The following is an 18044-nucleotide window of genomic DNA, read 5'->3' as shown; positions in this document are numbered from 1 at the left end:
GACTTACGCTGGCCGGGGTAGCCGAGCGGTTCTAGGCGCTACAACCTGGAACCGCGCGACCGCTACGGCCGCAGGTTCGAATCCTGCCTCGGGCATGGGTGTGTGTGATGTCCTTAGGTTAGTTAGGTTTAAGTGGTTCTAAGTTCTAGGGGACTGATGACCTCAGAAGTTACGTCCCATAGTGCTCAGAGCCATTTGAACCTTTGAAAAGACTTACTCAGCATACACAGAAACAGTGTGAAGAGTAACGTGGAACTGGTCTGCGTACTTACGAGCGCAACAGGTCCAATAAAGCTTTACAAATATTATTCAAAATTTATATATACAAAAAATCTGTACAAGTTAATTAAAGGAATATCTTCATTGTATCTCAAATAAATAGTAAATGAGGATAACGTTGCCAACCACCATTGATCCATGGTGTGTGGAACGTTCTAATAAACGAGAAGTTGGCTAGTTCTGCGCCGGGAGCACAGTGTGTTGGCGAGCGGCAGTCCGCCAGCAGTGTTGATCACAGGGAGAAGAGCAGGGCGATGGCGGTGGCCAGCAGGAGTGCGATCGCAGGCCCCATCGCAGCGGCGCCACCGTCGTCGTTGCTGCCATTGTTGACTTTGCATCCTGCAGGGTCCTGAGGCGTGTCTGTGTACCTGCTGCGAGGCAGGCCCAGTTCCTCCAGCTTGGCGTTCACCTGCTGCACCAGCTCCTCGGACATCACGCTTGCCCGTGAGAGCACCCACGAGGTCTCTGCAAAAGCGAACAGGGCAGTGCCATTACAATCAGTTTAAAACTGTAGCTCATCTGATGTATATAAATGACAGTGGTAGAGTCATGACTTAGTTATACTACCTATGGACAGAGAAGCGTACTTACCCCATGCCAACCGTGCTGAGAATGGTGTGTACTGTCAATAAATCTCAGTGACAAACACACAACGGAGAATTGGGGTACCCATATGGCGCGAGTGGTATGTACTATACAGGGTGTTACAAAAAGGTACGGCCAAACTTTCAGGAAACATTCCTCACACACAAAGAAAGAAAATATGTTATGTGCACATGTGTCCGGAAACGCTTACTTTCCATGTTAGAGCTCATTTTATTACTTCAAATCACATTAATCATGGAATGGAAACACACAGCAACAGAACGTACCAGTGTGAATTCAAACACTTTGTTACAGGAAATGTTCAAAATGTCTTCCGTTAGCGAGGATACATGCATCCACCCTTCGTCGCATGGAATCCCTGATGCGCTGATGCAGCCCTGGAAAATGGCGTATTGTATCACAGCCGTCCACAATACGAGCACGAACAGTCTCTACATTTGGTACCGGGGTTGCGTAGAAAAGAGCTTTCAAATGCCCCCATAAATGAAAGTCAAGAGGGTTGAGGTCAGGAGAGCGTGGAGGCCATGGAATTGGTCCGCCTCTACCAATCCATCGGTCACCGAATCTGTTGTTGAGAAGCGTACGAACACTTCGACTGAAATGCGCAGGAGCTCCATCGTGCATGAACCACATGTTGTGTCGTACTTGTAGAGACACATGTTCTAGCAGCACAGGTAGAGTATCCCGTATGAAATCATGATAACGTGCTCCATTGAGCGTGGGTGGAAGAACATGCTGACGAAACTAAAATGAGCTCTAACATGGAAATTAAGCGTTTCCAGACCCATGTCTACATAACATATTTTCTTTATTTGTGTGTGAGGAATGTTTCCTGAAAGTTTGGCCGTACTTTTTTGTAACACCCTGTATATCTCACAAGGAGACTGCACGACCGTGGGGTCGGGGATTTGTCCGAAATTTTGTGTGGTGAAAGGACCCCTATCACCTCAAGTGGTTAACATATTAGGACGCACTACTTGGAAAATACCGGGAAAAATCGATCCAAAGTTTCTCAGGTGCCTTAAGAGTATAAAATGTTAATGCATTTCCGACCCGTCGTCTGGCCTTCATGGTTAGCCCTCGGACCCTTACACCAGGGGTCTGGGGTTCGATTCCTCATGAGCACTTTTTTTCTTCTGTTGCTTGCAAAATTACAGCGCATTGTTACAGAAGAATCGTGAAATTAATTCCCGGGAAGACTGTATAAAAATTTATTCTATAATTCACCGTCAATTATTGTCACTAATATTCCGAGACATGATTCAATATGCCTGGTTTGCCTCAAAATTATCAGAAACTCAAAACATTTTCGTAAATGTTATTGGGGCATGTTTTTGTACAGATTTATTGCAAACACCCTGTGATTGAAAAATATCCGCCTCGATAATTACCACTGCGGTTCTTTTTTTAATTATTATATGTATAAAAACTGAATGGATCCCAATCGACTTTGTTAATCTGATTAAAATCCCAATGTTTCTGCTCATATAATTTACAATTAAAAATGGAAAATCCACCGCCATGAATTGTGTTGTTGGACAAAAAGAAAATAATTTTTATTCAATAATGTAACTAATTTGTCAAAGATAATGTAGGTATGCAAAACTTTCTGAATTATTGGTGGAATAACAAAATAAAATGAAAGAGATGAAAAAAAGTGCCAGAGGAGGAATCGAACCCGAGACCTCTGGCGTAAGACTCCGAGGCCTAAACATCTACGTCAGACGGTGGCTCGGCAATGGACTAACATTTTATACTCATAAGGCACCTAAGAAACTTTGGATCGATTTTTCCCGGGATTTTCCGGGTAGTGCGTCCTAATATTTTCACCACGTGAGGTGTTAGGGGTCCTCTTTCACCACACACAATTTCGGACAAATCCCTGACCCCACGGTCGTGCAGTCTCCTTGTCGTGACAAACAAACAATGGAGAATTGGGGTACCCTTATGGCACGAGTGGTATGTACTATATAAAAAGCCCATAGAGTAGAAATATCACTGGAGTGAGCATTGCGCCCTGCGCATTAAACTGGAATTGTCACGTGATCTAGGGATGACGTCGATTGTTTAGCGCCAATTCATGTCCGCCATCAGGTAACGTCACGTCTCGTCACATGACACCAAAACATTCTACAATACCTTTCGATTGGAGGCATTCGCACAGGTCGTCAACGGAATGTCACGTCATTTCACGGTACGTTAAGGTTTCTAGGGTAGAAAATTTTAACGGTACCAGTCTGTTAACATCTTAAGTTAACCTATTTCCGCAGCGCTCATTCTCCTTATAATAGTGTATTTTGTACTGTTGTATCTTCATAAATGTTTATTTTATAATAGCGCTTTGTTTTAGTGACAAATTGGAGATGTTACATGACGACTGCGATATTTTTTCCACTTCCTTACACAACCGAGGTTGTATATCTGAAGGCGAAAAGTTATTTAGGTTTTACGATAACACAACGGCAATGTATATGTATAAGAACATAAGTAGTCGAAGCAAATTCCACCATATGACATTTTAAGCAAAAAAGTCAGCTTTAATGAAGGAGTAAAAGACAGTTGTTTATGACGTTATTAATTACGTAAGAAAAACGTAATGGATAAGTTTAACAGGCTTCATTAATTCGTTTGAAGCTTTCTTTGACGTGTATGAATGTACATATTTTCGCTAGCAAATAACTGTCGATGTTTTGAAACGTTGTCTCACTTCTCAGTAATTTACCAAACATAATTGATCAAGAACATAGGTTTGCTTCGGCCATTGATAAATTTTGTCGTTGTTAGCTCCTCAGTTCTGATACATACTCTAACATTTTATGCATATTAGGGATGGTGACTCAAAACCCCAATTTCGCCGTTCAGTACTGTGTTAAGCGACTTTACGAGATGTGACATGAAAGAAATTGTAAATACAGGCTGACGTGAAGCTTCTGTGACGTCATGCTCGTTGATTTTTCTCTTCAAAGCTAAGAGCCCAATTTATTTCAAATATCAGACGTAAACTGCTATAGTGCCTGCAAAACGACTATACTAATTCCATAGCACTTACGAAGGGAATCTGTCTTCACTAGCGATATGACAACATTCAAAATTTATAGGACAGATGTCGGACAAAACTACGGCGTCCCGAGATCACGTGATCATTGTGGCAACGTATTTTGACAACACAAAATCAATTCTGCCCTTCTGAATGCTCACTCCAGAGATATTTGTACTCTATGAAAAAGCCCAGTGAATCACGGCATGTAAACATTGGTAAGTACAGTGTATATGGTCAGTAAGGCACATTAGAGAGAGAGCTGTGAGGATCCTCAAACATAATGAAAGTAGTATGTTGAGGGTAAGCTCACTAAGTCACACCAGATGGAGCAGTAGAGGACCTCTGCCACGGGTGGCCTATGAATCTGTGTAAGGCGTGGCAGTTAGTAAAATGGGAGCCCCACACTGACAGTGGCATGAACAATCTGTAAATATCTCTCAGGCACACCACAAAAGTGGTAAGTACAGCCAGTGGCCCATAAGGGTGCACCAGGTAATGAAGTAGAATGACATACTGTTAGTGGAATGTATAGAACATAAACCTCATTAAGGCACACTAGATGGAGCAATGGGGAACCTCCATTCTGAGAGTTGTATGCACAGTCTACAAACGTCATTAAGATACACCAAATAATAGAAAGAGGGGTGGGGAGAGGGGTGAATGGCAGCACAAACTAAGGCTGATATGTAAAAACTAAAAACCTCATTAAGACTCACCAATAGTGTACCCCATGCCGAGAGCGGTATCCATAGCTCACAGTATAAGCTCAAAAATACGTATGAGATGATGCAAGGGGGGAGCCCATAGTGACAGTAGTACATACCGTCTATAAACCTCAGCAGGACAAACGAGATGGAGAAACTGATGACATCTGTGCCGAGAGCGGCAGTACATTCTGTAAAAATCACTAAGGCATGTCAGTTGATGAAGCAGGGCCCACAAACTGAGAGTAATATGCACAGTACACATACTCAGTAGGACACATGGATGAATAAATGGGGCACCCTCATTCCTAGAGTGGTATGTACTATCTACAAGACTTGGTAAGGCACATTAGCGTGACTACTTAGAGACTGAAAGATTGTCACTGCTATTACTTGAGCATGTGCAATTTTCTCTCGCCAGTCGTGCTTGTCACTACATTTCGTCTCACCTGATATTACGTTTTGACGTTATTTTTTGGTCTGCATCTCTATCGTAAGCCGTTATCTACATCACAGAGTAATTCGCAAGGTCTCTTAAGCAGTTCGCTGCGCTTCTAGGCTCCTCCACAGGAGTATGACGCCCTTTTTATTATTTATAGAGAGTGATCTGCTATGGAGCTAGAGGTAATCCATCAGTTGTAGCCTATTGTCAGCTCCGAGAAAAGTGATTTCTCGTAAAGCGTAGTGCAGTGTGCTTTATCTGACGTCGTACTGAACGAGTTTTTAGGTTCCAACGTTTACTATTTCATATTGGACAATCTACCAAACTGTTGTAAGTCAACAGCCTTTCAGATGGTTGTATTCTGTCCTGCAACTTTTTCTGTCGTGATCTAATCATTCCGTCTTTACATAACTGTTACACCAAACATCGTCTGCAAGATGTATTGCATATTCTGGCCTTTGGCCGCCTCTACTGTTTTTCCCTTCCAGTGCACCTTCAGAGCCAAATTAATTATTCCCAGACGCCGACCCAAGTAGACCACTAACCTATCCCTTTTACTAGTAAGGATCTTCCATACTATATTTCACGATCTATTCTGTTCGTTGCTTCCTCATTCCATACTGTAGCTTATCTGCCGACTTAATGTTCAAGGTTCTTCGATAGCCTTGCATCTCAAAAGCTTCCAGAGTCTTAATCTCCATTTAATTTCCATACAATGCACTGATCCAAATATACACCCAGGTATTTCTTCACTTGACATCAGCAGAGTTTTTTTTTTAACTGAAGAACATTTTCTTCGCCGATCATCCCTTGTAATCCTGCTTCCTAAACCTGTCAGTTCTTTCACTCCCTCCATTATTGTTCCATTCTCAATTTTGATGTTAAGTAAATCGGTATGCTCTTTGCTCTTTTTTTCATCACATTCATTCCCCTTCTGTTATCTTTATGGTGTATTGTGTGCCAAGTATACTATCCATTCCTTTCAACAAGTCTTCTTTACACCAGACCGGAAAGGTTATGTCGCTCGCGAATCTTACCATTGGTTTTCTTCTGCGTCAAGGATGCATTGCGATTTTTTTAACCGTTCACCAATATTCCCTTTTTCTTTAGGGATATTCTGTAGCAGCTGTTTCGTAATATGTTCATCGCCCATTCTTTCTGTATGTTCTAATCACTCTTTTCTGTATTCCATAATCTTTTCATTGATGTTGTAAGCGCCTACGTTCTTCCGCATACTGTCATTTTATTATCTCTCTCTTCTTGTTACTCCCTCAACTGTCCTCAAAAATCTCATCTCAGCTGTTTGGAATTTATTATGTGATCTGCAATTCATAGTTTAATTTACACATCCATGTATTTCGCAGGGAACTGCCATAACTTTATAAAATTTTATCATTGGGCCCTTACGTGTGTTTCCATAGGGCGTTGTTTTAATGGTGCCACATATCGTTTTGAATCTTTCAGTCTGTTTTTCAATATCAACTTCGCCAAGATATCGTATGCACAGCTCAAGTATCTGAAGGCATTAACTTGTTGAGTAGTTTTTTTTTTGCCGGTATGAGTTTATAGCTTAAAGGTTGTGGGACATGGAATACCATGGACTTACGTAACCTTACCTTCGGTATTTCCCTGTACATCAAAAGGAATTGACTGCATTAGTGACTACTGCAGTAAAAAGAAACTGAGCAAATTTTCTTCATTCGGCCGCTGTGGTCGAGCGGTTCTAGGATCTTCAGTCTGGAACCGCGCTGCTGCTACGGTCGCAGTTTCGAATCCTGCCTCGGGCATGGATGTGTGTGATGTCCTTAGGTTAGTTAGGTTTAAGTAGTTCTAAGTCTAGGGGACTGATGACCTCAGATGTTAAGTCCCATAGTGCTTAGAGCCATTTTTTTAAAGTTTCTTCTTGATTATTTATTTGTTTCGTTTCGACCCTTTACAACCACTAGAGAGTTGTTCAAAATGTCTTTCGTCTTCCCAATATATTTTCATTCAATCGCTCGGTGTGGTTCTCTCTACTTCCGTCATCTCAATTTAGATCCTGGAATTAGTCATGACCTTCCAACATATCCACATAACTGGTCCTACCCTGCACTGCTGAGTACTCAATTTTTTGCCTTATTCCAGTTGTTTTCAAATCATCCCTGACTTCCTTAGGCCCGTTGTTTTCTGTTAAGCAAGTTGTGTTCCATACTTTCTTTGTCAATATGTTGTCGTCCACCCTCGTGGTGTGCCAGACAAATCTCACTCTTTTCTCCGTGTCATATTTGACACTGGTACTATACTCTTATAAAATTCCTAACTTGCTCCAGACTTCACCTTGTTTTATCGTGCCTGATGTCTCCCTAAATATTTGCTTCCTCCTCCTCACCGTCTCTTACCGAAGGCCGCCGTTTCCGGTGCACACAACGTAGTCTTTGTGACCTGGCGTTCTTGGATTCATAGTTTATCTTTGCAACATACCGGAGTTTTTCCAGCATTTGTAACTTGCCTGTCACGATCTTCTTTGTCGTAACTTACCTACTACGTTCTCACTCAGATTCTGGCTCGTTGTTCAAACATCCAATCGGTCTTTGGGGTCAAAAGCTTAGCGCTGCTGAAAGTTATCTTGAGGCGTCCTTTCTCCTTGTTGTTCACTACCTCAATTATCTGCATTAACACTGCTCCCGCTACAGTGGCAACTCAGTTAATAGTTCGGCTTGGGAAGTAAACACGGAGCACACGATAATCAGTTATTTCTCCCTTACGAGGTTGAATTTCCAAAAACACTGAAAGAGATATTTTTTGTTATTTTTAACCGAGAAAAATTTTCATATACGTAGTTTAAAAAATGCTTTAGTTGCTCTTTAATAATGATTTATTTTCAAAATAATTTCAGCCACTATCTTACCCCCATAGTGTTGAATTTCCAAAAATGCTGAAACACGGACTTTTTTTATTTATGACATAATCCAAACACCAATTTTCCTAGATTTATCTTAAAAATTATCTTAATAGCGATATATTTTCAAAAAACCTTTCATCTCCTATCTAACCTCCTTATGGATGGCATTCAAAAAAATTAAATTTCACGTTTCTTTCCTTGGTGGTTTGGGCTGGGCAATGGTGCGTCATTGATTCAATCGGTCACTCAATCGAGACTCTGCCTTCTACGTATAATGATATTGACCATTTCTTATGGAGAGCCAACGCTTTTAGTCTTGTTCCTGACATTTCCGCTGCTAGTTCTGTTAAATCCTTGCCTACCGCAGCGCTGGCAGGACTCGGTGTCGGCCTGGTCTTTCTTGCGATGCATAAACAGACCCATTGCTGCAAGCGGCATACCAACATCCTATTCCGCCGGCTGCCTGTGATTTCTGCAGTGCTGTACCGCCATGTTTCCAAAAAATCACCGAGAAATAGCGGCAGTGCTTCATAACTCGGACGCTGTCCACTCAATTTCAGAAATATGAAACGCTGTTATTGAGAAACGTTACCGTAATATCAGCAAAACCGTAAATTGTACAATTGTGAAGTAATTTCTGATGTCTATATTATATTTTAAATAAGTGACTAATTGTGTAGATAGAGGTACTCTGTTAACACCCGTTTTGATTAGTGAGAACAGTGTTCTATCTACCAAATTTTTGTAGTTGAGCCCCGAAACAGAACTGTTGATCTTCTTCAACAAGCTTACTGACACAATGGTAGAATATTGCTGAAGAAACGGTCTTTCCCATCGACCAACTTATGCAGGATGATCGCAATTCCGTCCTATAGTTGCTACAGAGAAGTTCCCTCCTGAAGCTCTCACAAGGCTGGTACACTACTCGGTGAAGAGTGATGTGAGTATTTAAGCAAACTATAGACACTTTTCTATGTGACAATTCCCTGCTCTATAAACTCATACCTCCACAAACCTACGAACAAACTGTCTGATCCTTGATAGGAAGAATCAGTGATGCATTTTGTTCCAAAGTCGAACAGCCAAGCTGTTAAGCAGGTGGTCAGAATATTATCGCTCGTCAGTGTAAGAAGCGTGAGAATTAATTTTATCTTATCGAATTGTTTCATTACAATCGTTTGAGAAAGATCTCAGACCGGCTGGCGGGCGCGTGATGTTCTCGTTGGTCTCGAGGATTAACTGACGTCTGGGAGTTCCCGCCTTGTAGCCTGTGTCGGCAGACGCCAAACAGGACTCTCGATTGTTCAACGCTGGTGGCATTCATCGTACCTTACCAGGCCTCACAAGGAAAATAGCACCGGAGGTATCGTGGGAAACGTGCACATCTCCCTGGAGGGCAGGCGGCTAGCAGAAGAGAAAGACCGCAAGGCAGCCGCCACAGGAGCCGGCAAGTAAGCTTGCAGCGACACTTACTCCGGAAGAGGCAGGTTTAAGACTGTCCCCCAGTGTCCCCAAGTGTTCGTCAAACGTCTCGCCAGAGGTCGCGGGATTACATCGATTGACAGCTTCGTCGCGGTGCGTCCGACTCCATTCGTCAGTTTTTGCAGGGGTCGAGAAGGTTTTGTTAGGTTAATTTAGAATCTATCTTCGAAGTAGCCTAAATTTGAGCCTGCATTTGTGGTATGGGTACCCTGACGCCTCTGTGCTTGGAGATGAGCGCTGCAGTTTGTACATTTGCTGTTAAATAGACGACTAATACAAGTAAATGAGATGCGTCTTAAAAGGTTTCATAATTCTTTTTTACCAAATTTGTATTCTCATAACTGGTAATGTAACGACGTGCAAAACACGAGAAAACTATGTTTTCATGACAAAGAAGCTACGGTTTCGATATACAGGGTGTTACAAAAAGGTACGGCCAAACTTTCAGGAAACATTCCTCACACACAAATAAAGAAAAGATGTTATGTGGACATGTGTCCTAAAACGCTTAATTTCTATGTCAGAGCTCATTTTAGTTTCGTCAGCATGTACTGTACTTCCTCGATTCACCGCCAGTTGGCCCAATTGAAGAAAGGTAATGTTGACTTCGGTGCTTGTGTTGACATGCGACTCATTGCTATACAGTACTAGCATCAGGCACATCAATACGTAGCATCAACAGGTTAGTGTTCATCGCGAACGTGGTTTTCCAGTCAGTGCAATGTTTACAAATGCGGAGTTGTCAGATGCCCATTTGATGTCTGGATTAGCACGGGGCAACAGCCGTGACGCAGTACGTTTGTCATGATTTCATACGGGATACTCTACCTGTGCTGCTGGAACATGTGCCTTTACAAGTACGACATAACATGTGGTTCATGCACGATGGAGCTCCTGCACAATTCAGTCGAAGTGTTCGTACGCTTCTCAACAACAGATTCGGTGACATTTGAAATCTCTTGTCTACGCAACCCCTGTACCAAATGTAGAGACTCCTCGTGCTCGTATTGTGGACGGCTGTGATACAATACGCCATTTTCCAGGGCTGCATCAGCGCATCAGGGATTGCATGCGACGGAGAGTGGATCCATGTATCCTCGCTAACGGAAGACATTTTGAACATTTCCTGTAACAAAGTGTTTGAAGTCACGCTGGTACGTTCTGTTGCTGTGTGTTTCCATTCCATGATTAATGTGATTTGAAGTAATAAAATGAGCTCTAACATGGAAAGTAAGCGTTCCGGACACATGTCCACATAACATATTTTCTTTCTTTGTGTGTGAGGAATGTTTCCTGAAAGTTTGGCCGTACCTTTTTGTAACACTGTATATTCAAAGATTGCATTTAACATGCCGAAATTTCCAGAAGTTGTAAAACTGGCGAATGCAAAGCCACTGAAAATATGTGAAAGAACGCTGTTCTTATATCTTCTTCTGTTAAGGTCAACTTTTCTCGTGTGGAGCTTGAGCTGACAGGATCTAAGTGTCATAGTTGTAACAACATTTGTGCTATAAAGATTTGATTAAATCTATCTGTTGCGGCGGCTCCGTTATTAATTCAAGCCATTAACTTGTGTTTTAATCATTTATGCTGTTTTCTTCACATGCTACAGGCAAAAACAGGCGAGGTTGGCGGTTGATTATCCGGACACGAACGATCGGATACAATTAGTGTCCTTTCGTTAATAATTTTTCAAGTAAGGGCCAGAATCCCCCTGAGATATTTATTTAGATCAGTTCTCGGTCGTACGCAGTAATTTGCAATTAAAACTGCGCGGGTCTGACCGCTTCTCGTTTCCGAGCAATGAAGTCTGCCAACCTACTCAATGGCCTAATACCAATCATATCTGCAAATAAAAATCAAGAGGGTGGAGTGGTTTGTATGATGCACCAATCCACTCTTTAGTAAAATTACCCACCCTCAATGAAGGTTCCGTCTATGTCGCGACTATTGTTCTAAACTGCTCCATTTGTAAACCATTAAATTAATTCGGCCTCTTTCAGTAAGGCCTCATCTGGCTCTCATCTAGATACTGGGGGAGGGGGGGGAATGTTTCAGTCTGTCTAGAAAAGAACGCGGCGAGTACTGCACACACGGCCTTCAGTTACTGGAATTATGAGACAAGTTTTAGGAATATCTTATGAAAAAAAAAACCATGCCTCAAAAGTTAAAAACGCTTTAACTTTGTGACACCACTTTCCTTCTCTCTCCGCCGATTAGCGTCAGAAGGCGACGCCACCTTTGAAACCAACACGCTTTAACTGATGGTTTACTTATTTATAAGTGTGTATCACGAAAATATGTAGTTTCAGTTATACAGACCTCCAAAACACGTTATTCAGGGCATGGATTATTATGCTGTAATGGCAGGACGAGCATAAAAGTTTTCCAATGAAGTTATGAGTACATTATGGTTAATTTACACGGTGAAAGTAGGTGTTTTATTAATGTAAGTCAGATTTTTTGCAACTCACATTATTCTACAAATTTTGAAAGTTAATGAAATACAGGTAATATATTCGGATAATCAGGTTCTACTACTGGAAACTTTATTTCTCTTTAAACACTTCCCAATGGATTTCAGAAAGGAATTAACAAGATTTCTGGCAGCATTATTATTTCAGATTGAGTGCAGCTTTTACAGCATTTGCACGAAGCATAGTACCACAATTCAGTATAGAATAAATTAGAAATTTCGTAGTATTTGGAAGCAAGAGTGAAAGTATTCGCTTTTAACTTATTTTTTAGGGCATCGTTAATAGCATCCAACATATATCACAAAAACTTTGAAACTTTACTTTTCAGAAAGTGATACAGGCCTAATTATGGGAAATATGTAATTGTCAGATGTCCAATATCAAATCGTCACTTCCAGTTTTACTTAGCCATAACTGCATCTTTAATGTATCGGATTTTTAATGGAGATCGAATCACATCTCTACATGTGTTCGAAATCTGTTTTACTGAATTTATTTGAAGTTGTGCATACATACATTAAGTAACATTCAGTGACTGTCATTGAACACACGTGTGAAAGACGAACCTAAAGTTTAGAACAAGATACTCTGAATACCTAAAGCAATGAAAAGTGGGTACACCTACGTACACCATACTTGCAAACCACTTCATGTAACAGAAACGCCATCCTTCTGGCATAAAAACACCAGTGAGCATTAATAATAATTTGTAGACCACAACCTCAAACGATCCACTACAATAACTTTAAGCATAAGATGTGCCATCCTTGTCACTTGAACATACTATTTTTCGAGGTTATAATCTACACCTTGATAGAGATTTCGCTTACTTGTGGTTCCCAATAAAGATGGGATTTTAGTCTATAGATTCCGAACTCACTTTTCGTTATGTAGGTCATCTTCTCCAGCTATTCTGTTTTTATATCATCAATGATGTAAAAACGTCGTCCTTTCATGGTACTCTTCAGCCTCAGGAATGGAAGAAGTGGCTGAGGCAATATAATGGTTTAGTTTTTTGCCAAACAATCACGAACAAGCACGAGGAGTTTTGCCACAATTCTGGTCGTATTCTTGGGATTGCTCGGCGCTGACGGTGCATAACTTCGCAACTCATGATGCACCATCCCACAGTAATCGAGGAAAACAGTAAGAAGAACTGCCAGGAAGTTTCATATCGGCGCACACTCCGCTGTAGAGAGAAAATTTCATTGTAGTAAGAAGAAACCTTATATTTGCTCGAACTTGATCTTTTTATGGTCTTGGCTCCTCAGGCAGTTTTCATTGGGCGATTGGGCCTTATTTTCGACGTCTTACCCGTGTACTTGTGTTTCGTCACCTCCTATAACTTTCTTTATCGGCCTCATTCAGTAATTTGTGAGCAATTTCATACTCGACATCGACTTTGGGTGAAGTTCAACAATTTCGGAAAAGACTTTGCTGCTACATGTTTCATGCCCAATACTTCCCCAGAAAAGAATCGGCAACCTTTCTGATGGTGATCCGGCGATGTTCCAGAACCAGTTTCTTTCCTTCTTTCACACTGTCCTCAGTAAGTGATGTACTAGGGGTTCCAGGGTGGTCATCCTCGTCAACATTTTCTTGAGCCTTTTTTAAACGTTTATACTAGTCGTAAACTCTTGTCTTACTCATAATAGATTCACTAAAGGACACAATCAATGCAATGCTGCATTTTATTCCATTTTTTTCGAACAAAATATAATGCATACTCTTTGATCTATCTTTTTCGAAAGTGAAAATTCGCCGAGCACTCGAAAACACGTATGACCTTTTCGATTGTAAATAATACGCTACATATTCAAAACAGCCGTAAATGCAAACATGCATCAGGAATGATTGTACAAACAAGATAAAAAAAATTAAAATCGTATGTATAAAACATGCGATATTAAAATATTACCGTTACTTTTTGGCACACCTCGTGTATCCAGATTGTGATATTTTCATCCTCATGGTACCACAAACTCCTCCTTTGACTACACTCATCAGTTTCTCACAGTGCTTGTTTGTTTCGTGTCGGCCATTATGACCGAAAAAACTTCATGTGAATTTCACCGATTGTCTTCCGAAATCAGTCCTTTGGGGCCTACTGATTTCAAAACGTCGGTCTCCATCGGCCGCTGTCGGAAGTTGGCGGAATCGACCGATACTGATGCCACTGTGACCGCAGACTAACTGGAAGGCACACCACTGACCGACTGCGACCGTCAGCGCTCTGGGATGCACACGTCAAACCATGCCGGTCGACACCAGCACACGGGAATGGCATGGCAGCCACGTCGCTGAATCTGAGTGTAGCTTCATGAGTTGCGGTAAAGTGAGCGTCTTGTTGGTACTGTTTTAAGAGTTGCATCCTAGCCACGACCCAAAGGACCCCATACCCGGGGCACCCCCCCCCCCCCCTCGAACCCCCTCACCCTCATAGCTTTCTGGGAGAGGAAAAAATGTAGCGAAATCAGGTATTCGTCTTTCAAAAAATGATTTAAAAGTCATTATTGTGCAGGTTTCTAGCAGGGTGGGAGCTGGAACTATGTTATGGCTACTTACAAGTCGCCTTTCGACTTCCAAAATATTAAAAATACCTCATACCCCGCCTCAACCCCACTCGGTTTGGCCACCAATACCAACCCCCCCCCCCCCCCCCCCCACCGCCCCTCACACTTTACAAACTATCGTATGGGCGTTCTTGCTGACCTTTCGCTGCCGCCAAATCCCGAGCAGAAATCGCCCACCACCTCCAGGTCAACTTTAGTTAATGAATCTCTAGAGAAGAGTTTTGTATCTCCGAGATGGAAACAGAGTATCCATATCGCACTGGAGTGGATTATATAGAATTCTTGTGCTATACCACAAAGGAAGCCTACTGGAATATTTTTTTTAATTATTCTTTTGTAGTGTATCATCGGCGCCAAGGCTGTGGGAAACTATATTCCTGATTTGAAATCGAAGTACTGTACCACAAGAGTAAGCGATATTTACAGTAAATCATAAATTTTGTTGGAAAGAAATTTTCATTTTACCATTGTATTTAGAAGTCTAAAAAAACCTAAAATTTGTAAGCACTTACTAATAACTTTAGTCTAATTGAAACAATAGTGAATTGAATCGCTTAAAAGGTAAAATTGAGAGAATAAGTCACAAGCTAAGCAACTACTATTGAAATTAATTCTCCCCTTGAGCGACCACTGAGCTAAAGGAAACACCAAAAGAAGAAACCTGGATTTTAAAATCAGAAAACTATGTTAATTAGGAGTGTGACATAATTTCGTAATCGATTATTCATTACCGAATCAAAGTCGATCGCAGCACCTAACACTAAACACTGTCACTTTAAGAAAAATTTGTCTCTCAGTAAACAGCACTTTTTTTCCTATGCGTAACACATATTTATGACAACAGCACAACACCATTGATTGCTTGCTGATTCCATTAATAACATAGAATCCTTCTGAAAATTTGTATTAGGATTCTTATAAGAAATCCGCGTTCCATTTATGGGAGGCACTATAACACGTTATTCAACAATTCGAAACCATGAGTTGAAGATCTATAAGGAGTGTAGACAATAGTGTGACAGAAATTTTCATGAGGATCCAGCTCATTCCTATAATTCCGTAAAAGTATCGCGTAACATCCAGACAGAATTAAAAGACTCTTCTGAACTCAGTGGACTGGATGAGAAACGTGCGTGCCATCTAGAACTGGCAAAATGGGTAACCTTTGCCTAGAGAAGTCTCCTGGTATCATACATAGGGCTTAATTTGAGGAAGGAATTTCTGAGAATGTACGTTTGGAGCACGCCATTGTATAGTTTTCCCACATGGACTGTGTGAAATCCGGAACAGAAGAGAATCGAAACATTTCAGATGTGGTGCTACAGAAGAAAGTTGAAAATTAGGTTGAGTAATTATGTAAGAAACTAGGAGGTTCGCTGCAGAAACGGTGAGCAAAGGAATATACAGAAAGCACTAACAAGAAGACATGGCAGGATGATAGGACATGTGTTAAGACATCAGGGATTAGCTTCCTTGGTACTAGAGGAGCTGTAGAGCGTAAACATTATAGAGGTAGACAGAGATTGGGATATAATAAGTGAATAATTGAAGACGTAGATTGCAGTTGCTACTCTGAGACGGAAGCGTTGGCAAATGTGTTACTCAGATATAAATAAAAAGATCTAACAGCCCCATCCATTGGTTCTTTAGTGTACTTCGTAGTTGTATTTAGACATCTGAACTACTACGCTAAACAAATGATTATAGATACAATTTTAATCACGATATCTTTTTTTGTGTTCCGCTGTCCCATGCGAAAATCACACGAAAATTCTACCAGAGTCTTTGAGTTTAGCATGTTAAAACAAGCAGATGGACTTCAAATAAAATTTTTAATCTCGATAATTTATTCTTTCGTCATCCGATTACGACGAAATCTAGCCTATATTTTTCCCTAAGCCACACTCAAGTTACCTTTAAACATCCCATGAGAATTCATCTAGTAGCTTTGGAGAACAGCGTGTATAAACAGACAAGAGAACAGACGCAAAACGATATTACAGTTTTGTTATTAGTATGCATATTGATTTAGATCTCATGGAAATACGCTTGCTACCCCAACATCAATCTACATCGAAACCGAGAGGTGAATCAGGGGACATATTAGCGGTAGGTTCAGCCTCTTCACCCTACTATTCGTAAGCATTCTGTCCATCCACCTAGCACACCAAGAAACATTGGACTACCCCACCACCACAAAATACCCAAATGTCTCCATCTAGCAAGCACTTAACAAAACCTCACAGTAGAATAAAATGCATAAAATTAATAAATCGTTTCCACATGTGAGTTACATCCTTCCATCAGCCTCCATGTATATTTCCAACCATATAAGTACAAGAACAATATGTAAAATGTGTGTACATACCGGTAATGTTAGAGGTTTCGTCTGTAGGCTCCCTGCATGCCCAGACGATTGAGTAGCTCTTGTAGTCTGTGTCCAGGACCCAGTAGGGTGCTTCCACTACCAAGACAAACAAACAAAACTTTGTGAACACCGAAACACATATGCTGTTTTACGGCTAAAACTAATTTCTAAAACTAATTTCTTTGGCGTCTACAGAAAGTGTGAGCTTCTTGATTACTGTCTATTGGCGCTACCTGTTTGTTACAGGGCTAGCTAAAGGTCCCGTAGTCCAAAAGTGGATTAATTACTACATTCCTAAGGTCAACACTGCCTATTGTTACACTAAAAGAAACAATATTATCACATTTTTAAATGGAATGTCTTTCACACAAAAAGTACTATGTCCTGTGAATTACGTCATTTACTTGATGTAGTCTAGCTGCCCTACTACTTAAGCAAATTATAATCCTTACATGAACTTCTCCTTACTGACCTGGAACGTCTGGGAAGTGCACTGTAAGTTTGGCCTCTCCGGAGTTGGGGTCATCAAACTCGGCCCAACCGATGATGTCATTGAAGGCCCCTGCAGTCGTGTTGTACATCCTGTTGTGTACGGTCACGTTGTTGTTGCCAGCCAGCGAGTACTCTGCCGTGACACACTGGGCGCCTGCCTCGAAGGGAGCCAGTCCGAACCTGGCGATCTCGTACCACACGCCCAGGTACTGCACACAGACAGGAGACACGATGGTCAACAGCTGGTCAACAGTCACAACTTCATGGCTGAAACGGAGTTTACTATGTTGAGTGTTACCTCAGAGGCGTTAAACTGGGAGACTGCAGGCTTGTCGCATTGGTTGACTGCAACACTGCACTGTTGCGGATCCTGTGGGGTGTTTGTGTAGCGGCTCCGCGGCAGACCCAGGTCCTCCAACTTGTCATTAACCTGCTGCTCCTGCTCTGGATTCAGCTGGGCACTTCGTGACAGGATCCACGAGGTCTCTGAAAAAGCGCCATATGTCTCTGTTAGTGCAAGTCTTACTCCTGATTTCTATTAGCGAATTCGGAACTGTCAACAATTACTATTATTTATTCCTTCTGGAAGAACTTCTCACAAGTGATGAGATGTTGAAATGATCAAGGTACAGAACAATAGGATTAGATGTCTCTGTCACAAGATATGGTTCAGTAAGTGTGGTGCTCGTATTGTTCTTTC

General features: G+C 41.4%; 1 protein-coding gene across 1 annotated transcript in view; it reads right to left on the bottom strand.

Moving 5' to 3' along the window:
• Nucleotides 1–289: 289 nt before the first annotated feature.
• Nucleotides 290–18044, bottom strand: part of LOC126355256 (uncharacterized) — a 121436-nt gene continuing 103681 nt past the window's right edge. The window contains exons 29-32 of the mRNA XM_050005544.1: nt 17643–17830; nt 17325–17553; nt 16853–16948; nt 290–744 (exon numbers count right to left, since the gene is read on the bottom strand). Coding sequence (XP_049861501.1) covers nt 512–744; nt 16853–16948; nt 17325–17553; nt 17643–17830 — 746 coding nt within the window. The 3' untranslated portion in view covers nt 290–511. The remainder of the gene's footprint in view (nt 745–16852; nt 16949–17324; nt 17554–17642; nt 17831–18044) is intronic.

The sequence above is a fragment of the Schistocerca gregaria genome, chromosome 1 (assembly GCF_023897955.1).
Source record: "Schistocerca gregaria isolate iqSchGreg1 chromosome 1, iqSchGreg1.2, whole genome shotgun sequence".
In the NCBI taxonomy this organism is placed as follows: domain Eukaryota; kingdom Metazoa; phylum Arthropoda; class Insecta; order Orthoptera; family Acrididae; genus Schistocerca; species Schistocerca gregaria.
The sequence above is the reverse complement of the archived record's forward strand: the minus strand, read 5'-3'. Positions and strand labels throughout refer to the sequence as shown.